The sequence below is a fragment of the Calypte anna genome, chromosome 8 (genome assembly GCF_003957555.1).
Source record: "Calypte anna isolate BGI_N300 chromosome 8, bCalAnn1_v1.p, whole genome shotgun sequence".
Taxonomy (NCBI): Eukaryota; Metazoa; Chordata; class Aves; order Apodiformes; family Trochilidae; genus Calypte; species Calypte anna.
Genome location: NC_044254.1, coordinates 26,829,014 through 26,855,086, shown reverse-complemented (window position 1 = coordinate 26,855,086; position 26,073 = coordinate 26,829,014). Strand labels below are relative to the sequence as shown.

Below are 26,073 nucleotides of genomic sequence, written 5' to 3'. Positions count from 1 at the left end.
GGGAACTGGGATGGGAGGAGAGAGGCTGCTTTGGCCTCAAAAGGGAACCCTTAGGGTTGGATTTCATCACCCTGGGTTCAAGGTGAGTGATCAACTCTCCCCACTCGTATCTTCAATTTCAATTTTCAACCTCTGTGGTCGAGCACCACCCTGTTCCAAGTGGAGAAATCCCAACTTTTTGCTCTCATTCACAGCTTCATGGTGGTATTTCTCCATCACTTGGATGTCTACCTTTTTTTTTATTATTATTTTTTTATTTATTTTTTATTTTTCCATTTTTTGGTGATCCAGTTCTCAAAATGTCCTTCCAGTCTGTGATCTATCCTAGAAATGGCTCTGAAATCCAAGGATGCCAATTGCCTTCCTGCAGGCCACATCCCTCCCCAGCCTCCCAGGCATTAGATCTTCCTAATCATTAATTTCTTCCCTTTGGTCACAAAAGGAGCAGACTTGCCTTCTAACTAAGATTACTTTATTTGCTTTCTGGCCTTTTCTTGTCAGTGTAAAGGTAAAAATTGCCTGTGAGCCAAACTGGTCCTGAGTGGAAGAGTTTCTGCATGACCAACCAGCACTGAGAAAACCACTGGGGGAAAAACTTGTTTTGAGCCTCCATTTCATATCCCTCTGGGATGATGAAATCACAGGGGTATAGGATGATGAAATGGGTATGGGATGCTTTGTGCTGCTGCATTTTTCCAACGTAGAAGGCATCAGATTGAAGCCTTTGGGAGCAAATTCCTCTCTGGGTGAATATCATCCTTACCTGGAAATTCCAAGCTGGCAAAAGGCCACAGCTCTACCACTCACACAGGGATTATTCCCAGAGCAATCTCAGTATTCAAGGCAATATTGTTTGTTGTTTTCTTCTACAAAAAGGCCCTATTTAGTTTCATTTTCAGGCAAAAAGGGGTGAAAACGTGGCCCTTTGGAAGAGAAGATGGGGCCAGATCTTCAGGTAGCATAAATCAGCAGCAGGAAAGGAGTGATGCAGATTTACATCAATTGAGTGTCAGCCTCTAAATCACTGCTGACACCCTGTTGAAAAACAAGCTTTTCCAAGAGCCAGAGCTGAGCAATTCCTTTCACTGAACCACGATTCCTTTCTCCTCCTCCTATCCATTCACATGTATATAGAAGTACTCCTTTGTGCTTTGAGGTTTTGTTGCTTTTCATAATGCCTGATTCCTTCTCAGGGCTTTCCCCCCCTTCCCTCCTCCTTCTTTCTATGTAATGAAAAGCACAGTAAAATGAAGTGCCATTCTCTTTCCCTCCACCCCAGGTTTTTGTGGCAGTTCATTAAGAAGAGGGAGCTGCAGGCTCTTGCAGTGGTCTCAGGACACAGTTCAATACTGTGTGGGTTCTTGTGCAGAGATTTATGTCTTAAATTCCAAAAAGCCCCTTAAATCAAGCAGCCTCTTAGCATCTTCTCTGCCTCTGCTAGCCTGGGAGATAAAAACTCCTGTGTGCTAATAGTGAATTTATCACTGATCTTAAAGAGGAGGAGCTTTGGCTTCTGTGTGAACATCCTCTGCTGAATGGCTGTGTTCCAGCCTCTCTATCATTATTTCATTTATTTATTGGAAATTCTTTGTCAGTTTGGAGTCACATTTCACAATGGTGCTTTGACATCCCTTGATTTGTGTCTTCCCATGCCGAGCAGCATGTGGCTTTCCTACAAATGGCTTCAAACTTGAAGAGGGGAGATCTGGGTTAGACATTAGGAAAAAATTCTTTCTTTTGGGGGTGATGAGACACTGGAACAGCCCAAGGAAGTTGGGGCTGCCCACTCCCTGGCAGTGTTTAAGGCCAGGTTGGATGGGCCTTGAGCAACCTGGGCTGGTGGGAGGTGTCCCTGCCCATGCAGGGGGGCTGGAACTTGAAGATCTTTAAGGTCCCTTCCAACCCAAACCATCCCAGGATTCTATGAAATCCAGCCCTGGCCAAGGTGTTGGACTTACTTTAATAAAAATAAAAGGATCGTGAGCTTTTAATGTGGTTTCCAGAGGCAAATATAAACACTTCAGCAAGTCAAGCTCACTTACATGAGCAGTTTTAGTGACTTTATTTCATGACACATTTTAGCCCCAGGGCCACTCAGCCCCTCTGGGGGTTCTCCGCTGTCTCCTCCATCACTTCTGGTGGTGTCAGGGTGGCTTCCATCACTCCTGGTGGTGTCAGGGTGGCTTCCATCACTCCTGGTGGTGTCAGGGTGAGGGGACAGGGGTGCCTTCAGTCAGCTGGATGAATTGGTCTGGTTTAGGGGTGGGGTTTTTTTGGGTTGTTAGGTGCTTCCAAACTGCTCTCTCCATCCATATAAGAACGCGATGCTTGGCGATGATTTCTCCCCAGCCTAATTCCACTGCAGGACTGTGCCTGGGGTATTTCTCATCCAGTGTAGCTTCCAAACTGCTCTGGGGTGTGGGGAGTGGTGCCATGGGGGGGTTTCTCAGCAGGCTTTGCTCTGCTGGTCCCTCCCAGCACAGGGCTTCCCACCACGCTGTGGGGCTGGGTTGTTGCATTGCCGGCTGCGCAGCGCCCTGCCCGACTGGCAGGGACCCCACTCTGCCCAGCAGCTCCAGTGCCCATCAATCTCACCACCTGTAGATCATTTAAAAAATAAAAAAAATTAATTAAACAGGAAAAATGGAAGTATTCAGGACTGAAGTGCTGAATACCACAGTGGGCAGAAGAAGGGGAGGGAGACTGAGTTGTGCTGGCACCATCGTCCCGGGGCAGTGGTGGAGTCACCATCCCTGGAGGGCTTTTAAAGATGTGGTGCTGAGGGTTTAGTGGTGGCCATGGCAGTGTTGGGTTAACACTTGGTGATCTGAAAGGTATTTGCCAACCTGAGTGATTCCATGAATGCCAGCACCACTTTGGGAATTTTGGCTCTGGGGGCAGGCAGAACTCCCTGGTCCATCCCAGCTGTACCCAGCACACAGGTGGCTTTTGAGATCAAGGTGATTTGCAGCCAGATGAGCTGATGCAGCATCACCCTTTTCAGACAATTCCTGTTTCATTTTCTCCTCTGCTTGTCTGAAATGCTGCAGTTTGGCTTTTCTTGTCCAAAGGGCAGCTGACAGCTCTCCCTGCACTGATGTTCCCATTTCTGACCAAACCAGAGGGACAAAACCCTCCTAATGTCATGGAGCTGTTTCAAAAAAACCTACCCATGCCTTTGGAGATGGGTCATTTCAAGGCTTTTTTCATTTCAATACAGACTGAGTCATCAGGAGCGTTCAATACTATGGATTATGGTGTGCTCCTGAATGATGGGAGTGCTTGATGCCTGTCATTTACTGTCATTTTTTATTTACTCAACTGCTCTTCATGCCTGGCTTGGGCACTTTATTAATCCAGACAGCACAAATGGATGTGTGGGCTCTTAGTGATGCTGAAAACCTGGGTTTCCCATCTGCTGTAGCACTGTTCTTTTTTAAAAAAAATAAAATAAAAATCTGGGTTTGGTCTTAAATAGGTTTTAAAACTAAAAATTTCTTTTGTTCCCCATGAGCTGGAAGTGCTCTCACACTACTGCTAAAAGCAAGGAGCACTGGGGATGGGTAGTTTGATGGGATGCTTTGAGCCAGGTCCTGAGCTTTCCCTGCTCCTCATCTAAGGTAGATTCCTTGGATTTGGAGACAACTCACAGAGTCCTGAGATTATTTTTTTAAAGTCCACTTTTGAGCCACTGAAGCAATGCTTTCAGCCCAGCTTCCTAAACTTTCTACTCAGCTCTTACTCCCTATCTCATCACAGCTGTGTTTTCCCAATGCTGAGACCCCAGTTGTCAGCACATGGGTGAAGACCTGGAGCTCTGCCTGGTGGAACTGCTCTGAAGATGGATTTTTTTCTGCCAGCTTCAAGTGCTAAGGTCTGGGTTTTTTATTTTTTTCTTGCTGTCAAAAGTCAGGACAAAAATATCCCAAAAAAACTGTGACATTTTTTGAAACCAAAGAGCAGGTTCTAAGGTTGGCTTTTTTGGCCACCCATTTAATTTTTTAGGATAATATATATAATAATGAAGAAAAAATAAATCCTGACAGTTTAGAAAAACACATTTTTTCTTTTTAGATCAGCCCCTAATGAGCTGCATCCCTTGAGCATGGCAGCCAGGCAGAGCCCACTCCCTTGGCTGCCAGCTGGGTTTTGCCTGTGGGCTATTGCTGGGCTCCAGCTCAGCTTTTTTGCCACACATCAGTAAATCTCCAGCTATTAAACACACCCTCATTTCCACTAATTTATTTATAATAATCACCTGAGCTCTTAATTTAATTCCCTTGCAGGGCTGCTTAAGATAATGTAGCAGCAACAGCCACGAGGGATGAGTGATGCATGGGTGCAAAGAGCCATCGTGGGTGATGAACCATGTAGAGGGAAAACCTCTGTCATAGATTCATAGAATAATTTGGGTTGGAAAGGACCTCTAGAGGTCACCCAGTCCAACCCACCTGCAGCAAACAGGGAAACCCTCACCTAGATCAGGTTGTTCAGAGCTTCGTCCAGTGTCATCTTGAACATCTCCAAGGATGAGGCTTCAACCACCTCCCTGTCAACCTGTGTCATTGTTCCCCTCACCTTATGGTAAAGAACTTTTTCCTAGCATCCAGTCTATATCTGCTCATCTCTAAGTTAAATTTCCCCTCATTTAAACCATTGCCCCCTCTCCCTTTGCTGCCTTTTGCCCTCCCCTAGAGGTGCCCATCGGGGTCTCACCTTGGCGCTTGGTCTGCTCGCAGGCAGGGCCTCCATAGCCTGATGGACACTGGCAGGAACAGATATCTCCCACCAGGATGGGTTCCCCATTGTTCTGGCAGGCTTGGCAGCGACAGGCATTGAATTCCAGGAGGTATTCATCCAAAGCTTGTTGCAGGTTTGCCCGTTTGGTTTCCACGCCACCAAGGTCACTTCTGCGGAGAATTTCATGGATGGGCTGCAACTGAGTAGGGTGGGGATGGAGAGCATGGAGATACTTTCAGCTGGGCATCAGCTGAGGTGCTGCCAGTTGGGTAGAGAGCTGAGACATTGCTGGAGAGACTCAAGGACTGAGGAGAAACTTATTTGTCTTCTTTGACAGCTCCAGGAACGTCGTGCGAAGGCATCGCCACGACTGGTGGGCTCCAGTGAGAATCCACTGCTCCAAAATCTTCCTCACTGTAGAGGTTTGTGTGGGATTGGCTTTTCTGAACTGTGTTGGGGTTTCAGGCTGGCTTCACATGATGAATTAAAACACCCCAGTAAGCCCATTTTTTGAGCTGATTTCTTATTTTTTTCACAGTTTCAGAGATTTATGGGTACTCTGGGCTTTTTTGAACAAAAATGTTTTAGTAGGAGCTCTGGACAACGAGTGGCAAAATTCAGAACTCAGTGCAAGCCTTCTGCTAATGGTAACCAGATTGGGAACCATCAGGTCAACTAGAGAATTTTAACTACCTAGGTTTTGCCCTTTGATGCAGGAAGAAAATACTGCACTACCTACAGCATAAAGAACATAAAACGCTCCTGTTATTTCCAGTAGCAAACCACAATTCTTATAACTCAGGTTATAAGAAATAACTCAGGTGGGCAACTGTAATTATAATTCCCCTTCTCTGTTGAACCTGTTTTATAAAAATGAGGGGATGAGCTGAAGGGCTGGAGGCTTTTGCACTGGTTGTGGCATTCAGCCTCCTGAAACCCTTCCAGTGGCTCGTGGAGGTGCTTTAGGAACCCAACTGTGTTTAGAAAATGGTTCCCCCAAAAAATCTCAGTCCTTCTGGTTTCACCAGTAACAAAAAGTCAACTGCATATCAAAGCTAAAATCCCAAGACTTATATAATATATAGTTATAATATTTATATTTGTCCAGCCATGCTTCTGTGGGGATGCTGCACGTCCTGGCTGGGAATGGTTGGAAAGTGGAAAGAGAAAATGGTTGGAAAGCAGAAGAGAACTGGACGTCATCTCATTGCAGAAAGCTCTGTGAGAGCAGTTTGTGGGGGGGATCAGCTGAGCTTTGGGAAGAGCTCTTAGATAAATTTGCACAAGGTGGTTCAACAAACAAGAGGGAGCTGCTGATAAGAGCTGCTGAAGTGGACATGAGCTCTTATCAGCAGCTCTGGTTGCACAGAGATTGTTGAGCTCCAAAGCAGCCAACAAAGAGGTCAAAGCATGGCTTACTGGAAAATTGCAGTAGATTTTGCCCCAAATTGATGATGGGAACTTGTGCAAAAAGGTCAATAACCTACAGCATATGTTCAGCAGGATCTGGAAGTGCTTCTAATTTATCAGGGATTTCTCTTGCTAGAGGGTGCTGCCCAGGAGGGTCTGCAGATTCCCTCATCCCTTGCAGATGGTTCCTGAATCCACTTTCCTTTATCTTCTCCTCATTCAGAGCCAGGAGTGGCTTTCAAATGAAGCTGAGAGGGATGGGAACAGCAGCATTGCTGCAGCCAAGGTCCTTCCACAGCCCTGGCTGTGCCCCTGGAGCAGAGCAGCCATCAGAGCATCCCCAGGTAGATGTGGTACTTGTGGCCACCACAGCATCCCCAGGTAGATGTGGTACTTGTGGCCACCACCTCCTCAGAACTCTGATCCCTGGCCCTGGATTCTCCCTTCCTTTCTATCCCCTCTACTTGCACCCATCTCTGAAAACCTGTAGGATGCTTCAGTGATTATTCCATTGGATTGTATGGGGTATCCAATAAAATAAAGGGAGGAGAAACTGGATGACTTTTTATGGCCAAGGAGAGACAGGACCCACCTAAGAAAGCAGTCAGGAGCCCTGTGCTCCAAAAACTCCTGGAATTCCCCATAGCATTACTCCCCATGGTCTGCAGAGCTTGGGCATAGAATCTACTGTGGCTCTGAGGCAGGTGAAAAACAAGGGGGGGTCTTTGCTGGGGGCACAAATCTCTGTCCCCAGCCCCTGGCAAGTCCCCTGCTCGTAGAGGAGGGCAGGCAGCCTCAAGGAGAATAATGGGGATGACTGAATGCAGCCATGGAGAGCCATTCATTGGGAAGCTGTTTGGGGACACATCAAAAACTTAACTCTGCACTAATCCAGCATTAAGCTCCTTGTCTGTCTCCCTGTGGATGCAGTCAGTGGGAGATGTACTCCCCATTGTGAAATGAATAAGAGGTTACCAGCTCACTGGCCCGTTACATTTAATCTTGTTCTGTGATGGGGATCACAATAAAAATACAAAATGATCTGCTCCACTACCCTTTCATTCCTTCAAGTGGCAGAGTTTCTTCAGCTGCAGAAAAGCCTTACCTCAAAATCAATAACAGCAGGATTATATTTTAATGACCTTCCCCAGTGCCGGGACATCTTGCCATCCCAACTGTTCAGGAGCCCAGTGCTGAAGCTGGTATCTCCACCTCTAATCTGGGAAATGATGTCTTCCACAACAGCACTGTGGCTCTCAGCATCTGAAAAGGTGAAGGACACCCCCCTGTTAGGTAGGTGCTGTTGCCACCCAGAGACTTGAAACTGCTTAAGGGAGGGGAGAGCAACTGGGGAAGGCGATATCAGGGATGCTGCAATTGATGGCAGCCCTCACACCTTGTCCCAGGCTGCTGAGCTCTAAGACCTGAGGATCCTGCAAGGCCCCCAGCTTCTGTTCCTAGTTAGCAGCCATGCTGTCTGTAAGTGATTTACAAATCTGGGGCTTCCTCACTTTTGAGCACTTTTTATAATCAGCTTTGAGTTCTTTCAGTAGTTGCCCTATTGCCCCTTCCCCCATGCTGTGCCTGTAGGGACTGCAGCCTTCCAGCCACCCCACTGCTCTTATTTACACCTTTTTCTAACCCAGATATTGCTGCTGGATTAATTCCTTAATTCCTATTCTTTTAACACCCATCACTACTTCTGGAGACCTGGACCTAAAGTCACCCCCAACCCTGCCTGAGCCATGGCTGGGGATGGCACCAGCTCTCCCTTCTTGGTACCTTTATGTGACCCGACTTGAATCTCATCACCCAAGGGATGGCAGCTGCCATAGCAGCCTGTACCATACCTGTTTTCAGAAATCCTTTCTTTTCACACTGAGAGAATGACACAGAGGTTCCCAAATTCAGAAAACTCTCACTGACTGAAAGCCCAATGGAGAGGCCAAAACAGCTGCTTATCTCTTCAGCACTGATGTCTGCAAAACAGGAAGAAAATCAGTAAAATCAGTGACTTGTTCTGAGGGAGGTTTGTTTTCCTGCTTGGTTTGGGTTCTGTTTATTTTCCTATCAATGAAGAAAATGGTTATTTGCATGTCTTGTGTTTCAAAGTCAAGAGATATTCTGGCCAGTCTTGCAGTAGAAAAGCCAATATTTTATTAGGGTGTGTGAGGTTTATCACATCATAAGTGAAAAGGTGAATGTCTTCAATGTAAACTTGTTTCCTTAAAAACTATTAGAAAAAAGTCAAATGTTAATAAATGCCTTCAGACCCATTCCCTCTTGTTTGGTGTATTTAAAAATCAAACTCTTTTTCTGTTGGGTTGGGTTTGGGTATTTTTTATTTGTTTTTTTTTCACAGCCTAACTCATAACTTAGGGTAGATCTGGGAATAGCAGCTGAAACTGATGGATCCTTGCTAATTTTCCCAAGTTGAGGATCTTGCCCAGGTACCCATGGCTTAAGCAGCATCTTCAGAAGCAGCTTGCAGGTTTGTTTGATGAAATCTGCTACAGCCTTGCTGCCTGCACCACCATGCACATCATGGATGTACAGAGCTGGAGACCCAAAAAGTGACTGCAGAGGGGAGAAAGGAGCAGAGGAGGTGGTTTCACCAAGGTAAGCAGTGGGCATATTTCATACAGCCTGGTTTTGTGTACACACTTCAGTGTTAAAAAAAAAAAAAATAATCCATTGAGTGCCATAAATATGGGAACTGTGAGTAAAAAGTAACTTTTATATTGCTCTGTTTGTCAGAGGGCCTTAAAATGGTTTACAAAGCAGCCTGGTGATCAATACCCCAGTGCTGAAAGGGACCCCACGGGGGTCACTGGGATTTGTGCATCCTGGCTTAAAGATTGAACCCACTGTTTTTTCTGCTGAGCTGCCTCAGCCCAGCCCTAGGACCAGTGTCTTGTCTTGCTCCAGTTTAAAATACTGCTAAAACACCCATTGCTCTGGTTTTGTTCCCTTCAGCACACCCTGGAGGAGAAGCTCACTGGGGCATGGGCATGGATCTTCTTGTCAGCTTGGTCCCAACCAAGATTGATGCTCAGCATCCTGAGAAAAGGGCTACACATCCCAGGTTCAAACTGGGGAGAGCTGAAGATTTTGGGGGGGTGGGGAAATGCCATCCCACTGCAAAACTGGGCCCTGGAGGAAAATGAAACGTGCAGCATTCAGTTACTTGTGCTCAACAGTTGTAAAGACAGTGGGTAAAGTTCACCCACCCAAAGCAAGGTGAGTGATGGCTTCTCTGGGTGCTGGAGTGCCATAAGATTCCACTTGAGGAAGACCCTGATGAATTGATTCCCCACGGCTCCTGGTCAGTAGTGATGTTCAGTGAGGGGCTGTCAATACCATTTGCAGCAAGATCAGGTCTTGATAAATGAAAAGTGGTTATCAGTGCAAAAGGGTGGTCACAGAAAATATTGGCACTTCGGGGGGAACCATGAGAGGGTTTTTTTTATATATGATATAATGATATTTATATATATGATATAATTTGTGTTAGTTAAATGTGCTGGAGTGATAAGATTTACGGGTGCATTTTGAATTAATCAGAATATATGAAGACTCTTTCTAATTTACTTGGTGCATAATGCATCTCCCATAAATGTTCTTGTAATGGGTGAACACATTATGCTGTTTTCTGCTAAATAATAGAACCATAACAATCTATTTTTAAAACAAGTAATGAAAAATATTGATGCCAGAGCAACAAGAGACCTTGCTCTGACATAGATATTTATTTCACTCGTGACCACATCCATACAAACTGCTGCAGCCTGAAAGCTAGAAGTGGATCTGGCAGCAAAGCTTTGCACTGCTGGGTTTTGGGTTGTTCTTGGGTATCTAAACCCAGAAAAAAACTTCATTTTCAACATTCAGGTTTCCTACATGCCTAAATTCCAGCTCATGCATATGTGTGGAGGCTCAGAGACCTCCCAAGCTGTCTCTCATTTAAGGACACAGAATAGGGATCTTGTTTTTCCTGGGCATGTGCTTTAGAGAGGGAGAAAAAGATGCACAGGTTCCTTCCAAATCTCACCCAGGTTCTCCTGACATTATCCCTTGTTCTGTGGCCAGTAGTGCAAACATCTTGTGAATAACTACCCCACCACTACTGTGTGTTCTGGGGCTGATGGCAAGTTTCCATCTATCATGTGGTGGGACAGAGGTGCCAATGAGCCCTCACAGAGCCCAGAGAGATGCTGGTGGTGTGGAGCATCCATAGCCAGATGAATTTCCCTGGTGGACTGGACCCTCCCCAGGTCCTGGTTTAGAGCAGAAAGTGATGAACAGAGAACATCTTGTCAATTTCTAACCTTTTCTTCTCATTTCCTCCTTGTTAATGACAAGAATGTACTCAAAGGTGCCTCCCATAGTGCCAGATGTGATGAAGTGGGTGCCGTAGTCATTGATGAACTTGGCGTACATGCCGTAGTTGTAGGTGTCTGGAAGCTCCTGCAAGGAGAGCAGGACATCTTCATCCAAAACAATCTTGTCCCTTCTCATCTTGAAACGGGCTGTCTGCACCTTCATGGCAACTCGGATGAACCCAAGCTCCTTCAGTTAAAAAAAAAATAATAAAAAAATAAGAGGTGCCACTCAAAGTGCGTTTTAAAAGAAGAAAAAAGTTATTTCTAGTCTGTAGGCTTGCAGAAGAAAGCCTGAATTTCAGCCTGACAATGAAGGCACAAAAACAAGCCCAAGTTTCAATTATATGGCTGATAATTTCTTTTTTTTTAAGAGTTTATGAGGTGGAGGGCAGAGCATGGGTTTGGATGTTCTGGGGGTTTTTTTGTTGATGTGCAAATAGGATCAGAATTGGGTTCCACATGACTCCCCCCTCTAAGTCCTCTGTTTCTGCTGTTGCTTTTTACTGCTTTCCTTTCCATACTGTTGATTCCCTTTTGCTTGGGATACCCCAGCCAGAAAGGTGCTGACAGGGTCAGGATTTCCTGGATATCCCACTGGATTCATGAATTCTCTCCTAGTTTGGCCACTGCCCAGTAGAAGACTTCAGAACATCCAGAAGAGCCTCTGAAATGATTCCTCCAATAACTGAGCATTGCTGAGCTGCAAACACCCAGTGGTTCTAGACAAGGGCACAGCAAAAACTACAATGTGCCTTTTCCCAACAGCTTTTAAGGACAATTCAACTCAGAACACCAAAGTAATTCTTCTTCATTGCTTTCTGACAGCAGATACAAGAGGAGTGGAGATGGGGCAGGGGAAATAGCAGCATTCCTGTTCTTAAATTGGGAAGAGCTCATCAAAGTTAGTCCATGATATAAACCCATGGTGAGAAATCCACCCTGTTATTGAGGACTCTTTTTCCAGCATGGTATTTAACCTCCCATAAAAAAGGTAGCATATTTCCCCATCAGAAAGCAGCTTGTATTAATTTGAGCAAGATATATTTGCTACCCGAGATTATTCCCTGAGGACAATTGGTTTTGATCAACATCTTGGTATTTCCTCCTCCCTCCTCATCATTTTAAGCATTTTTTTTATTTATTTATGTGCTTAATGTCACCGGGAAGCAGGATGGGGTGAGAAGACATGTGTTGTGGTGCTGCATAATTCAATTTTATTCCCACTCCCTGTTTGCTGCAACATAATAAGAACAACAAAGAGGATTGCTAACGATCAGGCATTTGCAATTACATGAACAAATTAAGGTACAATTACTACGTGTAAAAAAAAAAAATGCAATTGAGAGAATAAACTGCCAGAAGTTACAGCCAGACCATGCGACGTGCAGATGACAGGACTGGAGCATATGCATCACTGATTTTTTTTTTTTTTTTTCCTTACCTTCGTAGCATATTGTGTGAAATTCTTCAGGGATCCTTTGCCACCTGATAAAGTCAGGCCCAGGGTGATCTGGAAATCTGAATTTGCTGGCCCAATCCCAATGGTAAAGCCTGTTGTTTTGGATTTATCACTTTTGAGGGCATCAAGCAGATCCTTTGAATCATCATAAAACTCAAAAGTAAATCCAGAATCAGCGTGAGCCTGAAGTGAAAGGAGCAGACATGGATTTTTCAGGTACTTCCCTTCATTTTTAATCTCTATTTCTTTAAGGAGCTGATGGTGGCTTTGTTGAAGCCTGGGAAGTCAGCACCAATCCTGACTTCAGTGGAATGAAGGATTTGGTCGTGTGCCATTTTATTTGGAAAGAGGTGAGAAATGGGGATAAAGCCACAAGTTTTGCTTCTTCTATCTCCAAGCAAGGGAAAGCTTCATGTTTAGCCACTCCAAGAAGTATCATTACAGGCAGAGCTGCTAAAGAAGCCTGATTTGACACTTCCCACTGTAAACCCATCCTTCAGTTCCTTAGAGCTCTGCCAAACCCTTACAATCTGAGTCATTTTTTTTTTTCTTTCCAGCCTGCTTCTGGATGAAAGTATTTAGGTAAAAAACTCAACAGCAGTGAGCCAGCCACTTGCTCCAGTAGAAAACAAACATTGTTTTGCCTGTGTTTGGAGAAGTGACCTTTGCCTTGACAGCTCTGCTTTGCTGGCATGTGGAATTGAGCAGCCTGGCTGAATCTGGGCTGTGACAACTGCCAGCTCCATCCAAAGCTGGCTAAATTATCAACACTGGAAGAAAAACATCTTATGCCATTGTCAGGGACTTCCTAGACTCTGGTGGGTGGAATACTCAAGTGTCCTTTGGTGCCTGGCCATTGTGCCATATCCTTCCCATGGTAACAGCAGATAAAGGTGAGAAGAAAATGTGGGCTGTGTGTGGGTCTGCCTGGGTTCAAACTGGTGTCTAATGGGCACAGGGGGATCTGCCTGCTGGGAGGAAATGGCAGCCAGTTACACTGAGCCAGTGGCTGTAGTATTCCCCTGGGATAATGTATATTTCATTAATTCATGACAAAAAAACCACAATTAGTGTTCAACAGTTTGGCCAGAGCACCCACTTATGATGTGAGAGAACCAGGCTGGATCCCTGCCCTACATGGTTCCTTCTGCAACATCAGATAGCAGCACGCAGAGTATTGGTGGTATGATACCTGTTGATGGCTTTCAGGATCTCTGTCTCAGTCAGATTTTGAATTTATATCCCTTGTAGCCATGCCACAGACCTAAAATGCTTTCAAAGCTTGAACTAGTGGCATCGTTCCCACCTTACACCTGGCCAACTTCATCCCTAGAGAGGCAAGTGGCTTGTGAAGGCCTCACAGCTTAATAACAGCAGAATTTGGAGAAAACTCATTTCTCTTGGCTCTGACTAGGGCAGAGTAAGCAGTGGTGATAAAGCATGTTAGCTCCTTGATGTTCCATAAAACAGAGTTTCTACCATGGCTTGCCCGTTGTCTTGGGGATGGCAAGAGGGGTGCCTTGACAGACAACCTATAGCAAGTGACACAAAATGGACATGATACCTTTATAGGAAGCTGGGCTTTTGGCTGGGAAATCGTTGCTTTTGACTTACTAGGAACTGGTAAAGGTGGAAGTTGTAAGGTTTTCTGAAGTACTTCTCATCATCTCCATAGGAGAGGCGTTCACAGGCAGCATCGTACTTCAGCTCCCGCCACTCGCCGTTGTAGACTTGTTCACAGTGCCCTCCAAAAAACTTAGGATCATATACATGGAGCCTCTCTTCCTGTGTTAGGATATTGTATCTTGGAAAGAAATAGCATTCAGGAAGTTATCCATAGCTCCTGTTTTATTTCCCTGTCTCTGTCACTGGTTCTGTTCCCCTGGACGCTACAAGTTATCTGTCTCTGATGTTGAGTTAGGACCTAAAAGATAAGGTTTGGGTCTGCTCTCCTTGCTGTCTTCTTCCCCAAATTAACAGGAGACAAACCATCATAGAGGTCCTGGAACAGGTCCAAAGGAGGGCAACCAGGCTGGTGAAGGGACTCGAGCACAGGCCCTATGAGGAGAGGCTGAGAGAGCTGGGGCTGTTCAGCCTGAAGAAGAGGAGGCTCAGGGGAGACCTCATTGCTGTCTACAACTACCTGAAAGGAGGCTGTAGCGAGGTGGGAACTGGACTCTTTTCACAGATGACCTTCAACAAGACAAGAGGACACAGTCTTAAGTTGTGCCAGGGGAGGTTTAGGTTAGATATTAGGAAGAATTTCTTCACGGAGAGGGTGATCAGGCTATGGAATGGACTGCCCGGTGAGGTGGTAGATTCTCCGTCCCTGGAGACATTTAAAAAAAGACTGGATGTGGCACTCAGTGCCATGGTCTAGCAACTGCTCCGGTGGGTCAAGGGTTGGACTAGATGATCTCTGAGGTCCCTTCCAACCCGGCTAATTCTATGATTCTATGATTCATATGCTAGAGATGAAAGAAATCAGTTGAATTGTCCAGTCCTTCCCATCCTGGCGAGTAGTTAGGAAAGTTCTGGCATCTGGGAATTCCTCCAGGCCCCCTAAAAGTGTCTCAGAGCCTCATGCATCCCACTGTCACGGAGTGTTTTCTGGCATTCCCAGTAATTGTTTTCTGTCTTTATCTCACCTCCTTCCTTTTAATAATGGTCCCATTTCTCAGGGCAGTCAGCACCCTCCCTAGGCTCACACTCAGCCTGTGCTTTGCCAAGTCTCTCATTATTTCCTTACTCCTCTTTCTTCCTGCTCTCCTCCATCACAGCTGTTGCCCTCTGAAAACCCACTTGTTACTTAATGTTCCCTCTAATTCTGTGGCTCCAAATAAAAACATTATTCAAACTTGACAGCAGCACTGCTCCTCACACCAGGGAATGGTCTTTAAGGCTGAGATAGTCAGTGCTGCTGCTTCTGTGTGTTCTTCAAGAGAAACACAGCAGAGAGAAGTATTAAATGGGGTGCTCAGTGAAAATTAATATCTGTCCTTGAAAAACTTTTGTTGCACTAGGTCCCTGGGCCAGAGAGATTGGTCTCCTGGACCTCAGAGAGTGTTGGTAGGAGCTGGTGGGAAAGTTACCTAAGGGGTGATTATATTCTCATCCTTTAGCCTAAGTATCTTGGTTAAAACATCAAATTTAAAGCAAAAAGTTTTCACAACAGGCAGTTTGTCTTTAAACTCATTCTAGAGACCTCTTTTCCAATATTACCTAACTAGAATTTGAAACTGAATGCAGTAAGACTGTTTCATGGATGTGTGTGTTTACTCTGCATGTGTTCATATGGACCCTGGATCTCTGCCTTGAATCCATGCCTCAAAGTCCTAAATCCTGGAGTTAAATCTCCTCAAAGATGAAAGCCACCAGGATGCTGCATCTCCAAAGTCTACTGTTAGCTTTAATATGTTGCTTTTAGCCACTGGAGAAAGTTTTGAGATAACTGGACTCAAAGAACTTGGTGCCATATTTTTACATGAGTATACAGAGTACTCACAAACACAGAATGGTGGAGAGAGACCAAGGTCCTGTGGCAAATCTGAGACAGACTTTGAAACCAAAGCTGGGGTGAACCTCCTCTTTGTTCCCCACGGTGGGGTGGGAAAGTAGCTCTTTTTGGGTTTTGTACAGTGCCCTGTGAATTCATGGAACACTGCTCTTACTAAGGAAGAGCGATATAAAAAAAAACCAAACCAACCTTAATGCTGTTTTGATTACATGAGTACCAGTTATTGATAAATTGCTTACCCTTGGGCTGCTTTTTCAGCTCCTGGGATTGGAGAGAGATGTTCACAAGAGCTTTCAATATCTTCATCCTCACAGTTCTCCTCATCAGACCCATCTCTGCAGTCCAGCTCTCCATTGCACACAAGATGCTGTTTGATACAGCGACCTAAAGTGCACAGGTAGAGACAATAGCTGATCCTCCCTCCAGAAAACCTTTTTTGGGCAGCTTGCTTTGACTCTGTTGTTTTCCACCCGTATCTCAGGGCCTCAGGAAGCCACCCCAGGTTAAACACAGTGCTTTTCCATCAGGTGCTTGCTTTTCCCAACTCCCTGGGGGGAGGTTTTCCCTCTGCAACCTGGAGTGACCACAGCTCGGGAGCCCAAGGCAGCCTCAGGCTCCCATGGGATGGGAATGAAGTAGAGGTAAAATCACTGGCCTGATGTTATTATCTATGATCATGCTTTTGGAAGGGATATACAGGAGGTCAGCTCCATCTGGTCAAAGTGCTCCTCTTCTCTTTACAAACTTTGGGGAAGTTTGTTGCAATAATTATAGCCCAAGAATGGATGCTTGCAGGATGGGTGTTGGAAGTGCTTTTGCTTTTGAGGGGTGAGGAGAAAAACTTGACATGATCTTCAGGGCAGGAATCAACACCTTTCTCTCAAGAGAGAGATGCTGAACTGCTCCAGCTGATGAGCTGCTCACAATGCTTCTAAATCTCCATAAGGATTTTCATCAAATGCTCAAGATGGGAGTTCAGAGCTGTTTGTAAACCCAAAAATCTGTCAAGGCTAGTCAAACTTTCTGAGACAGCCTTATGACATCCCACTCCTCAGAGCTGGGGATGGCTAAAAATAAATAAATCACCCCAACAGATTGCTAGTTGGATTATTGATTGAACTGGGTCTCTCGCAGGGGGAGAAAGTGGTGTTTATGGGAGCAGTGGTGCCTGTGGTGGGGAGTGTGAGGGTGCAGCACACCCCTTGGAGCAGAATATTTCTCCTCTCTTTGTTCCACTAAAAAAATTAACCTTTTCTCTGTCATGCAGCCTTCTTTTCTTTTTTTTAAGCACAACATGAACAGATTTCTCTAAAAGTGAGGGGGGCAAAACTAATGGGGAAATCTCCTTTGTCTCACACGGGTTTGCCATATTGCTGGCCAGGAGACTGAAATCATTGCCGGGACTGCAACCTCTTTGGCAGGACTTGGTGCCCAGTTCACTCACCTGTTTCCTGGCACTGGAAGTCCTTCCCACAGCTGGAGGTTCTGGTGCAGGATGTCTCAGCACGACAGCTTTGCTCATCCCAGAGGTGCCCTGCACATCTCTGCCCAGCAAACCCCGCCGGCTGCAGCAGCCTCCGGTACCGATGCTGAACCACAGAGGAGAGAAAAACACCACCAACACTTCACGTGGATCCCCCCCAGAGACATCACCTCCCCAGGCTATAAAGCAATTCCAACTATCACTTCTCCCTATGCTGTTATTTTTCTGCCTAGTCCCCAGGCTTTGCCTGTGATAAATGGAGGAGAGTCAGAAGGGAGGTGGGAACGCGGGAGATTTGCTCGGAGTTCACACAAGTGAATTTGGAAGGGGGTGGAATGGCTGTTTTTACTGTTTCTTCCCTATTTTATACCTTGGAAATGATGTGGAATTTTTCCAGTTAAGCGTGCTTTGTCCTGGAATGGAAGAGGCTCAGATGGACAGACACTAATTACAGCACTGATCCTGCCACATTTCTGATGGATTATTAATGAGAATTGCTGCTCTTGAAACTAGGAAGGGAGGAAAAAAAAAACCAAAAACAACAAAAAGAGGAAAGAGAGAAGAGCAAAATAATTTACAGATTATAAGAACAGGGATAAAAAGCCAGTAGAAAGCAAAATTATGTCAAGTATTTGAAAATAAATTATTGAATTGTGAAGACATATGTGAAATGTTATAAAAAATTGATAACGGGAGCTGATGAATGAAGGCTGCTTTTAATTTCTTTTCATTGGAATATTTGCATTAAGAATCAGGGGGTACTTAATGAAATCTGAGAGAGAAAAGGAAGAAAGCAGATATTCTGGCCTGATTCTTCCACCATTTGCCTTGATTTGGCATTTTGCTGGTCTGCTGCTTGAAAGGAAAGTATTCCCCAGTTTACACCAGGGGTAAGGAAGAGCCTCTCCAGCACAGGAGCATCTCCATCATACTTGGATGAGTTTACTGGATGCTTCAGAATGATGAATATGTATAATATATATTATTAATGTGTGTACATCCTCATCACAGACACATCTGAAGATAAATGAATACATTATGGTGGAGGCTTACTTTTTTCTCTTGGCAAGGAAAGCAATCAGTCCATGCTGACCACTGGCTCAGCTGACAGTTGACAGGAGCTGGAGAATTAACATCCCTGCTGCTTCTCCTAAGGAGGGGAAGAGACAGTGGGCTGAGGTCTTTGAAGCTCTGTTTTAAGGAGGGTTGAGGAGAAATAATCTCTATGTGTGTGTGTGTGTGTGTGTTCTTCCACCAGGCACCTGGTTTGGAGGAGGGAAGCTGTGGTGGTCCAGATGTCTCATCCAGGTGTTCATCATCAGAACTGCTCAGGGCCTGCACCTGAGGATTTTCTCTTGGGTTTCCTGCTCTCCCAAGAGATGCTACCCCCTTCCCAGCAGGCAGATGGCAATAAAAGAGATGTGCATTATTAGATATGAAGCCAAACACCCAGGTAAATGGAATGGAATGTCAAGAAGCAACAGATTTTAAGGAAAGGGTTTTCTTTTTGGCTTTCTTTTCAGAAACACATCACAAACTCACAGAGTAGTGATGTTTATCACCTTGGGCCAGTTCTGAAATCTCCTTATTTAATTTTTTTTTCTTATTTATTGTGAACTCATCATCAGCACTGTTCCAGACAAGTGTGAAATCAGGATCTGACTCCCATGGGCTTTGTGGAGTGATGAGAATGGCTGCACCAACAGTGCTGAGAAGTCCAAAGCAACACTGACTGTGGGAATTTGTTGGTTTTCTGTATCTAAGAGGAAATCTGTAAATCCTGAGAAGAGGGGAAAACCTATAGGATGAATATAAGAGCAGAAAATGGCAAGGGTAGTGTATTGCTATGGCCTTTGGGTCATGCAGGGGATATCATTATGCAACAGCAAGAAAACCCTTATCTTGCCTCCCAGCCCCATTGTTAGGATCTCTGTGTCTAATCCTACAATCTTTATTTGTATAACAAGTTCCTTTGTCTTGAGGAGCAATCTGTGGCCTGTCAGAACAATTCTGTGTTTGCCACAGCCTCTGAAGCATTCTGAGGGGTTGTGTGAAGCCAAGAAAAAAATATTATTATTTTGGTGATTAACTAATGAGCAGTCTGTTTTACTTATGAGACTGCAGTCCAAAGAGAAACACTGATAATTAACAGAGGTATGGAGCACACTGGGGATTCAGCAGGGGCTGAAGAAGAGAGATTGCTAAATGAGAGCTGCAACATCTCAGCAAGGGATGCAGAGCAGCACGGGAGATAAAAAGCCACCACGTTCCCAGGAAAACCACGGAGCTGGAGGACACGTATGGATTGATGCCTCTTCATTCTGACAGGAGGATTTGTGGGCTGGATCCTTCAGCACTTCACAAGGTACTGGGCTGGCTCACCTTCCATTGGATTTTATGTTTAGCTCTTAATTATTCTGCCTCGTCTGATAAGTTCATCAAACATCAAAAATCTTGTCTTTGTTCGCTTTCAAAAGGGATTATTGGAATAAGCCTTCATAATTAAGTGTATCACTACAACATTTTTTTTTCCTTTCCTCCTTCTCCTTGTTTTCACTTTCCAATTATCACTGATACCTTTTGTGAGCTTTCTAAGTCATATTTGCCTTTAGAACAAGTTTGAAATCAATAGGTGTAGAAAAAAAAAACAAAACTCCAGCCATTTTCATCACAACACTATAGCTTTAGTGTAAGGTACTGTGTTTATTCCCTTCCTTCAAACCTGAAGTAAAACTCATATAGGTTAATAATATTGTTCAGGGGAATAAAAAGGGGGGAGAAAAGAGGGGGAAAAAAAAATAGAAGTCTGAGGATCTGGCCTGGTTGAAAATTGCATTATAAATATGTACTTGTTACAGGTTAACATTGTCAAATATGGAACAATAATAAGGAAAAAGAATATGAGGAGCATTCACTGGTAAATCACCCCACATAGAGAAATCATTCCCAGTGCCCAAAATTAGTGTGGTTATTTTTGTGAGGAAGTTGAGGAAGGCTTAATAGTCACTTGTCAAAGAAAAAAAACCACTGTGCAAGCAGTTCATATAAGAAGGAATTAGGATGCCAAGCTTGGGCATTGGACAATATTTTTTATTTATTTTTTTTTTTTTAAATCTGATTTTTTTCACAGAGAACACAGTGTGGCTATGACCTCAAATCAGGCCAAAATGATGATGCCCAACCTGCCCATAATTTCTCCATGTGAAGTTTGGGGGGGACAGCCAGACTTACCTCTGGAAAGGCAACACCTCCAGCTCCCCGTGTGCCGTAGCCACAGCCTGACGTGCACTTAAAGCCAGCGAGCACAAAGAGAGAATCAGAGGAGAAAGCTGCCACCACATTGCTTTTCCATGTGTAAATGTTTGCTGTGGATCAGTTGCAAACCAAAGCTTTAGGCTTTAGGATGCTGTAGGACAAGCACTGCTGGGAGATGCAGGGAGCCCTCCGGCCTCCGGAACGCTGCGGTAAATCATTGACAGCACAGATCAAATCACAGAGAATCAGGACACATCCCAAAGGCCTTTGCCCCTTTGGAAGCAAATTCTGGGTGTTCTAGCAAGGGAATATATTAAACTGTACAACTGTTCCCATGTTGAAGTCAATCAGGTCCTGCTGTAGCAATGTGTTCCTTGCCTTGTTGTTTGAAGGAGGAGGAGACTCATATCCCACAGTGACTTAACTCTCATTTTGGTGTCTCTGGTTGGGGACCAGGGAAAAGCTTCCCAGTACAGAAAATGGAATATTATTGTAAATTGAATATTATTGTACAATTGTATTGAGAGAGACTTTCCAGCTACATCAAGGAAATACCAGTTCTTTCCATTCCTATAAGACAGAGTTCCCTCTCCAAAGCTGATGTGTGAGTTGCCACTTGGATGTTATAAAGGTAATAGTCCCAAGATGAGAATATTCAGTTTTTCTGTGTTGGTCATTGGAAAGACTTGGTTATGCTATAGTTCAAGATGCCCACCACTGTTTCCTCAAGCTTGCATATAGCCTGGAAGATTTCTCTGCCACAGCATTCCTGGGAAGGCACAAAAAGGCCCAAGAAATCTATAATTTCACTAGATACTATTTAAAAAAAAAAAAACAAAAACCTGAGAGATCTATAGAGGCTTCTCTGTTCAAACAAGAGTCTGTATCTTCCTGCTTTTCTTCTTTATAAGTGGGATGAGATGCTTTATGCATAAATGAAGTGTTCCCAGCAGACAACTGGAAGCTTGAACCTCAATAAATTCAAGAGAAAGTGTAATTATTGTAGGGAAATCTGGTCTTGGACTATTACAGCTATTAAGCAGACAGTGAATTGTCCTCTGTCCACAAAAGACTGGGATAGAAGTGTCACTTTGTATATTTCCCAAATTAATTGCAAAGCTCACTTCAATAGCTGGGATTGTAAATTACCAAAACAAAAGGACCTCTTACCGTGGTGTTTTAATATAATTAAGGTTCAGAATGACCCTGGGGCTTGTCTTTGCTAAACATGAAGAAATGTAGCACATGGGTAAACGCTGTAGTGAAATGAAATGAAAACTGGCTGTTTGTGACCTTCGAGAGCTTGTTAATGTAGTCCCTTACCTACTAATGCACTCCACATGAGGTCAGAAAGTCTTTCTCCTTCCTTCACCTACAAAAGAACAACCCAAATAAGGGTTTTATTTCATTATTTATTTACTTTTATTATTTTTTTAATATGCTATTAAACCTAAATTGCTCTTGCCTGGGATAAAAGCAGGGGATTGAAACTGGCCTGAGGGTGATCCCTGTTGTTACCTCCCTGATACTCATTACAGCCTCTCTGCCTGTTGCTCTGAATTCACAATGGCATAAACAGATTTTAGCAATGCTTTTAAAGGTCTGGTGGGGATGGACATGAATGTCCCAGTGATGGGACCCTTCCTGGGTGTCTGCTGACTCTGCCTTCTTCCAGATTCCTGCCATCCTTTGATATAAAGGGCTGGTTTGCACAGTCAAGTGCCTCCTCAGCATCTCAGCATGGCTGGCGAAGTGTTGCATCTTTTCTTTTCTGATAGCATCAGAAAACACACCATATATATAATGAAAGTTATTTGTGGCAAGTCTCCCAGGTAAAAGGCTGGGCTGGTTTGTGCAGTCAGGCACAACAACAATTTCTCCCTGATAGGTGAGGTTGTCTGGGGGGGAAGGCAGGCGAGAGAGATTTAAGCAGCGAGCAAGGCTCTCCACGTTAGAGGTGAAATTAAAGAACCTCTCTCAAAGGTGTTGTGTTCCAAAAGAGATACATATAAAAGCTATGGTTCCATTTAGAATGTTATGATTTGAACTTGTCTAAAATGTCTCTTGGATCTTTGCCTCTAAGCCTGCATTAACTCTCTCCCCTCCGGCTTGCAGCCCATAGCGATGCAGTCGCCTTGGGGATGCTGAGCCATGGACTCAAGTTTTGGGGCTCTTCAGGAGCATGGAAATCCAGGTGAGGTGCTGGCAAAGCCCTGGATCAGGGTTTGCATCCTCATTTTGGGACCATTCCCACTGCAAAGCTCTTTTCCTCAGTGCTGAATAAGCCTTCCCTGCCAACCTGTCATTTGAAGTAACTCCTCATTCGCAGCTCAGAAGTATCTAAAATCAGGAGCAGAGAAACTCAGTGTAAACAGACTTGGGCACTCACTTTTCTTCTCTTATAGAAAACAGGACTTTGCTCAACTTTTAAAAAGTCTCCACTTTAAATGTCCTTGAAGAAAGGGACTTAATTCCTGCCTGCAGAATGCCCCCATCATTACTGAACTGCACGTTGGTTACGTGGCTGCCTACACAAGCCTAGCTCCAGGGTGAAGTGAAATTACAAGAGCTAACATAACTTTGTTGTTGTCCAGCAAGATGCATTTGTACTTTCTCTATATTTAGTTTGTTATTTTTATTTTTTTTTAGTATATTCACCTGGTTTTCCCTCCAGGGGATGCAGTTGCTTGAAAGAATCATCATTTTTTGTGACAATATTAAACTTTTAATAGTTTGAAATGCATTACTCATGCTCCACTGTACATCTGGATTTAGTTCCTGGCTTGAAAATTGGGAGCATCTAGTGACAATCTTGTTCTATTTTATTCTGTGCTATTTGCTATACCCCTCAAAGTTGTATTCAAGCTTCTTGCTGTCGATGTGACTGATCCTGCCATGTGCTCTTTGCTCTCTCCTTGTTCCCCAGGAGAAAGTACAGAGCAAACAGCCTTTCATCCAGGAGTAAGGTAGGGTTAAAAAAAAGAAAAAAAAAATAGAGATTCTTGCAGTTTACAGGGGTTATAGAGATGTTAGATATGGCAAGATGAAGAAATGGTGCCTAGCAACTGGAGTTCTGCCCTTGGAAAGTTCACCATCTCACATCTCACAGCACACGTGGGCTTTCTCAGCTCATTCTCTCTGAGAGTGATGGAGAGTTTTTGGTTAAATAACTTCTCTTTTGCTGGTTACCAAGGTTTTGATTTCTGAACTTCCAGCTCAAAATCCCAGCAAAGATACCTTGAAGAGGATGGGTTGAGATTTAGAAGGTGGTTTTATGTTGTTTAGCAAACAGAATACATGAGGAGAAGCATTAAAAAAGGTAAGACACTGTGATTTTGTGTATGGTGCTGAGCAGATGCTCTGTTGCAGATGATGTTTCTGCAGAATTGAAGGCCTCATTCCCAGAAGCACTGCAGGGCTCAGGGGAAGGAAGGAAGGAAGGAAGGAAGGAAGGAAGGAAGGAAGGAAGGAAGGAAGGAAGGAAGGAAGGAAGGAAGGAAGGAAGGAAGGAAGGAAGGAAGGAAGGAAGGAAGGAAGGAAGGAAGGAAGGAAGGAAGGAAGGAAGGAAGGAAGGAAGGAAGGAAGGAAGGAAGGAAGGAAGGAAGGAAGGAAGGAAGGAAGGAAGGAAGGAAGGAAGGAAGGAAGGAAGGAAGGAAGGAAGGAAGGAAGGAAGGAAGGAAGGAAGGAAGGAAGGAAGGAAGGAAGGAAGGAAGGAAGGAAGGAAGGAAGGAAGGAAGGAAGGATCTCACCCTGATTATTGTCCCCAGTTCAGTGGGGTGACCCTGTTCCTGAGGTCCAGCTCTTCTTCATCCCCAGCTTAAATTCTTCAGCTGCTGAGTGCTCACAGGGAGATGGTGCCTGGTAAGGACCAGCAAGGCTCTGGGTCATTTCTGAGCATTGGGAACACTTCCCAGTTACTGAAGCCACTGAAATGGCTGCAGAAAGGTGTCCATCCAAGGACCAGAAGTTGTCCAGAGCTCTGGAATGAGTACTGAATGGATAAGATACCTTCTACCAGAACAAACATCCTGAAACTGCTGGACGTAGTGCTAGGTGAGTGATTGCACTGGATGATCTTAAAGGTCTCTTCCAACCAAAAAGGTCTCTTCCAACCAAAAAGGTCTCTTCCAACCAAAACGATTCTGTGGTTCTGTTAACACAACCAATTTCCCAGTCCCTGTTGCTACAGAAGTGTCTGGGAGCCCAGGGCCACGCTGCAAAGGCAACCTGGGAGCACAGACAGAGAAAAAAGCTGAAACAGTGCAAGTACTTTCAGTTCATTTTCTTAACCTCTGCATGGGGCTGATCTTAAAACTTTGAAGGAACCACCCGGGGACCTCCAAGGGCTCCTTCTAAGCAACACTTTGTCCTAGGCGGTGAAAATAAGTGTTAGATTTGGAGTGCCAGGATCAACAGCACTTAAATTGTTTTCTGAAATTCCTCCTCGTTGATGCCAGTAATGCAGGAAGGACAAGAGGTGGTGGAAGAAATGATCCTATCTCCCCCTCTGCTGGATTCCCAGGGTACGACCGCCCGATAGAAGAAGGGGGCGTGGGCTGGAAAGGGGGATGCGGTACCTGCGCTCGCCCCATCCGAGACAGAATAAAGCAGAAAAACTCCACCGAAATTGCCCCACAGCACAAATTTGTGCCCTGCTATTCGCTTTTGCACGTTTTTGACTGGGTTCTATGTTTTTGGGTTTTTTTTTTTTCTGGATGTATGGACCCTGCCACATCGCAGCCCTTTCCCTTCCTCTGTGCCCCATCTCCTTTCCCCCAGGGCTGTCCCATGTGCAGGGCCAGGAGCTGAGACAAGGAAAAATAACTTGCCAGGCCATTCATGTCTAACATTGTCACCATTTATGTCATGTGCAACACCCAAATCTCACCCAAATCTCCATCTTCTCACCCAAAGATGAGGGGGTTGTCTGAGAACTTCTCTTGCCTTCAGCAGTCACGCTCTCTCCCTTTCTCCAAGGCTGAAAAATGAGGAATAAAACATATTTCCCAGATCTGTGGTTGTGTCTGGTCTGTAGTAACACCTCTGTGAGATCCAAAAAACACCCAAAAGACTTCTAAAATATGACAAACCCCACCAGTCATTAAGCTGAAGAGAATAATGCAGGGAAAATAAGTTTTGCTGAGTGCTGTACTTGCAGCACTGGGGCTGATGTCTGAGGTACTGATTGCACCATTGAAAAAAAAAAAAAAACAAAACCAAAACCAAGGAAATGTGGCCCATTAAAGGGCAACTTATGTACAACAGTGCCAGATCCTTATCATCAGGTATTCCCCAGAAAGGTCTGGAGCCTTCTGCAGTGTTTGATCTATACATCCCCATGGCTATACCATGCTCCCTAGGCAATTATAGCCCAGTGTGATCTATGGCAGCCCTGGGGCTGCTGTTAAAGGGAGGTAAGGCAAGAGGAGTCCTGCCAGGGATAGCACTCAGAAAATGCATAGTTTAAAGAAAATTGATTTTTTTTTATTTATTTTTTTTAAGGGCACATATAATGGACTCTGCCCTGTCCTTTCTCACAGGACTGCAACTCTGAAGTCACAACCTCCTGATTCTCCAACAGTTCTTTAATTCATGGGCCAGGTTCATACCCCTGGGCAGGTCATAAATCCTCCTCAGCTACCTCTACACAGAGCCCCCATTCATTTCCAGCCCATCGTGACTCTGGCTCTGCCTTGGGGGGACTTCCCTGCTGACTCCCAACTCAGTGGGATTCCTCTTTCTTCTCCAAGACCACTCCATAGCAGCAGAGCTTTCATGTGGGGAGGAACCAGACTTGGGCTTCAAGGAATGCCTCTGATGACTCTTT

At 44.6% G+C, this 26,073-nt stretch overlaps 1 protein-coding gene across 1 annotated transcript; it reads right to left on the bottom strand.

Annotated features, from left to right (window-relative positions):
• Positions 1 to 1,941: 1,941 nt before the first annotated feature.
• Positions 1,942 to 20,460, bottom strand: C8A (complement C8 alpha chain). The gene is made up of 11 exons (XM_008500390.2): positions 20,223 to 20,460; positions 18,045 to 18,141; positions 16,953 to 17,097; positions 15,748 to 15,892; positions 13,606 to 13,795; positions 11,974 to 12,174; positions 10,479 to 10,719; positions 8,001 to 8,129; positions 7,256 to 7,413; positions 4,717 to 4,939; positions 1,942 to 2,598 (listed from the first exon to the last, which is right to left on the bottom strand). The coding sequence occupies exons 1-11, from the start codon at positions 20,330 to 20,332 to the stop codon at positions 2,447 to 2,449; spliced, it is 1,791 nt and encodes a 596-aa protein (XP_008498612.1). The 5' UTR covers positions 20,333 to 20,460; the 3' UTR covers positions 1,942 to 2,446.
• Positions 20,461 to 26,073: the final 5,613 nt, after the last annotated feature.

What these genes read in the sequence shown, in the direction of transcription:
- C8A (XM_008500390.2), bottom strand. Translation starts at nt 20,332, where the DNA reads ATGTGGTGGCAGCTTTCTCCTCTGATTCTCTCTTTGTGCTCGCTGGCT. An exon ending in CTTCCAGTGCCAGGAAACAG is followed by an intron (nt 15,893 to 16,952) that starts GTGAGTGAACTG and finishes TGTGCACTTTAG; the next exon opens with GTCGCTGTATCAAACAGCAT. An exon ending in CGAGCAGACCAAGCGCCAAG is followed by an intron (nt 2,599 to 4,716) that starts GTGAGACCCCGA and finishes AATGATCTACAG; the next exon opens with GTGGTGAGATTGATGGGCAC.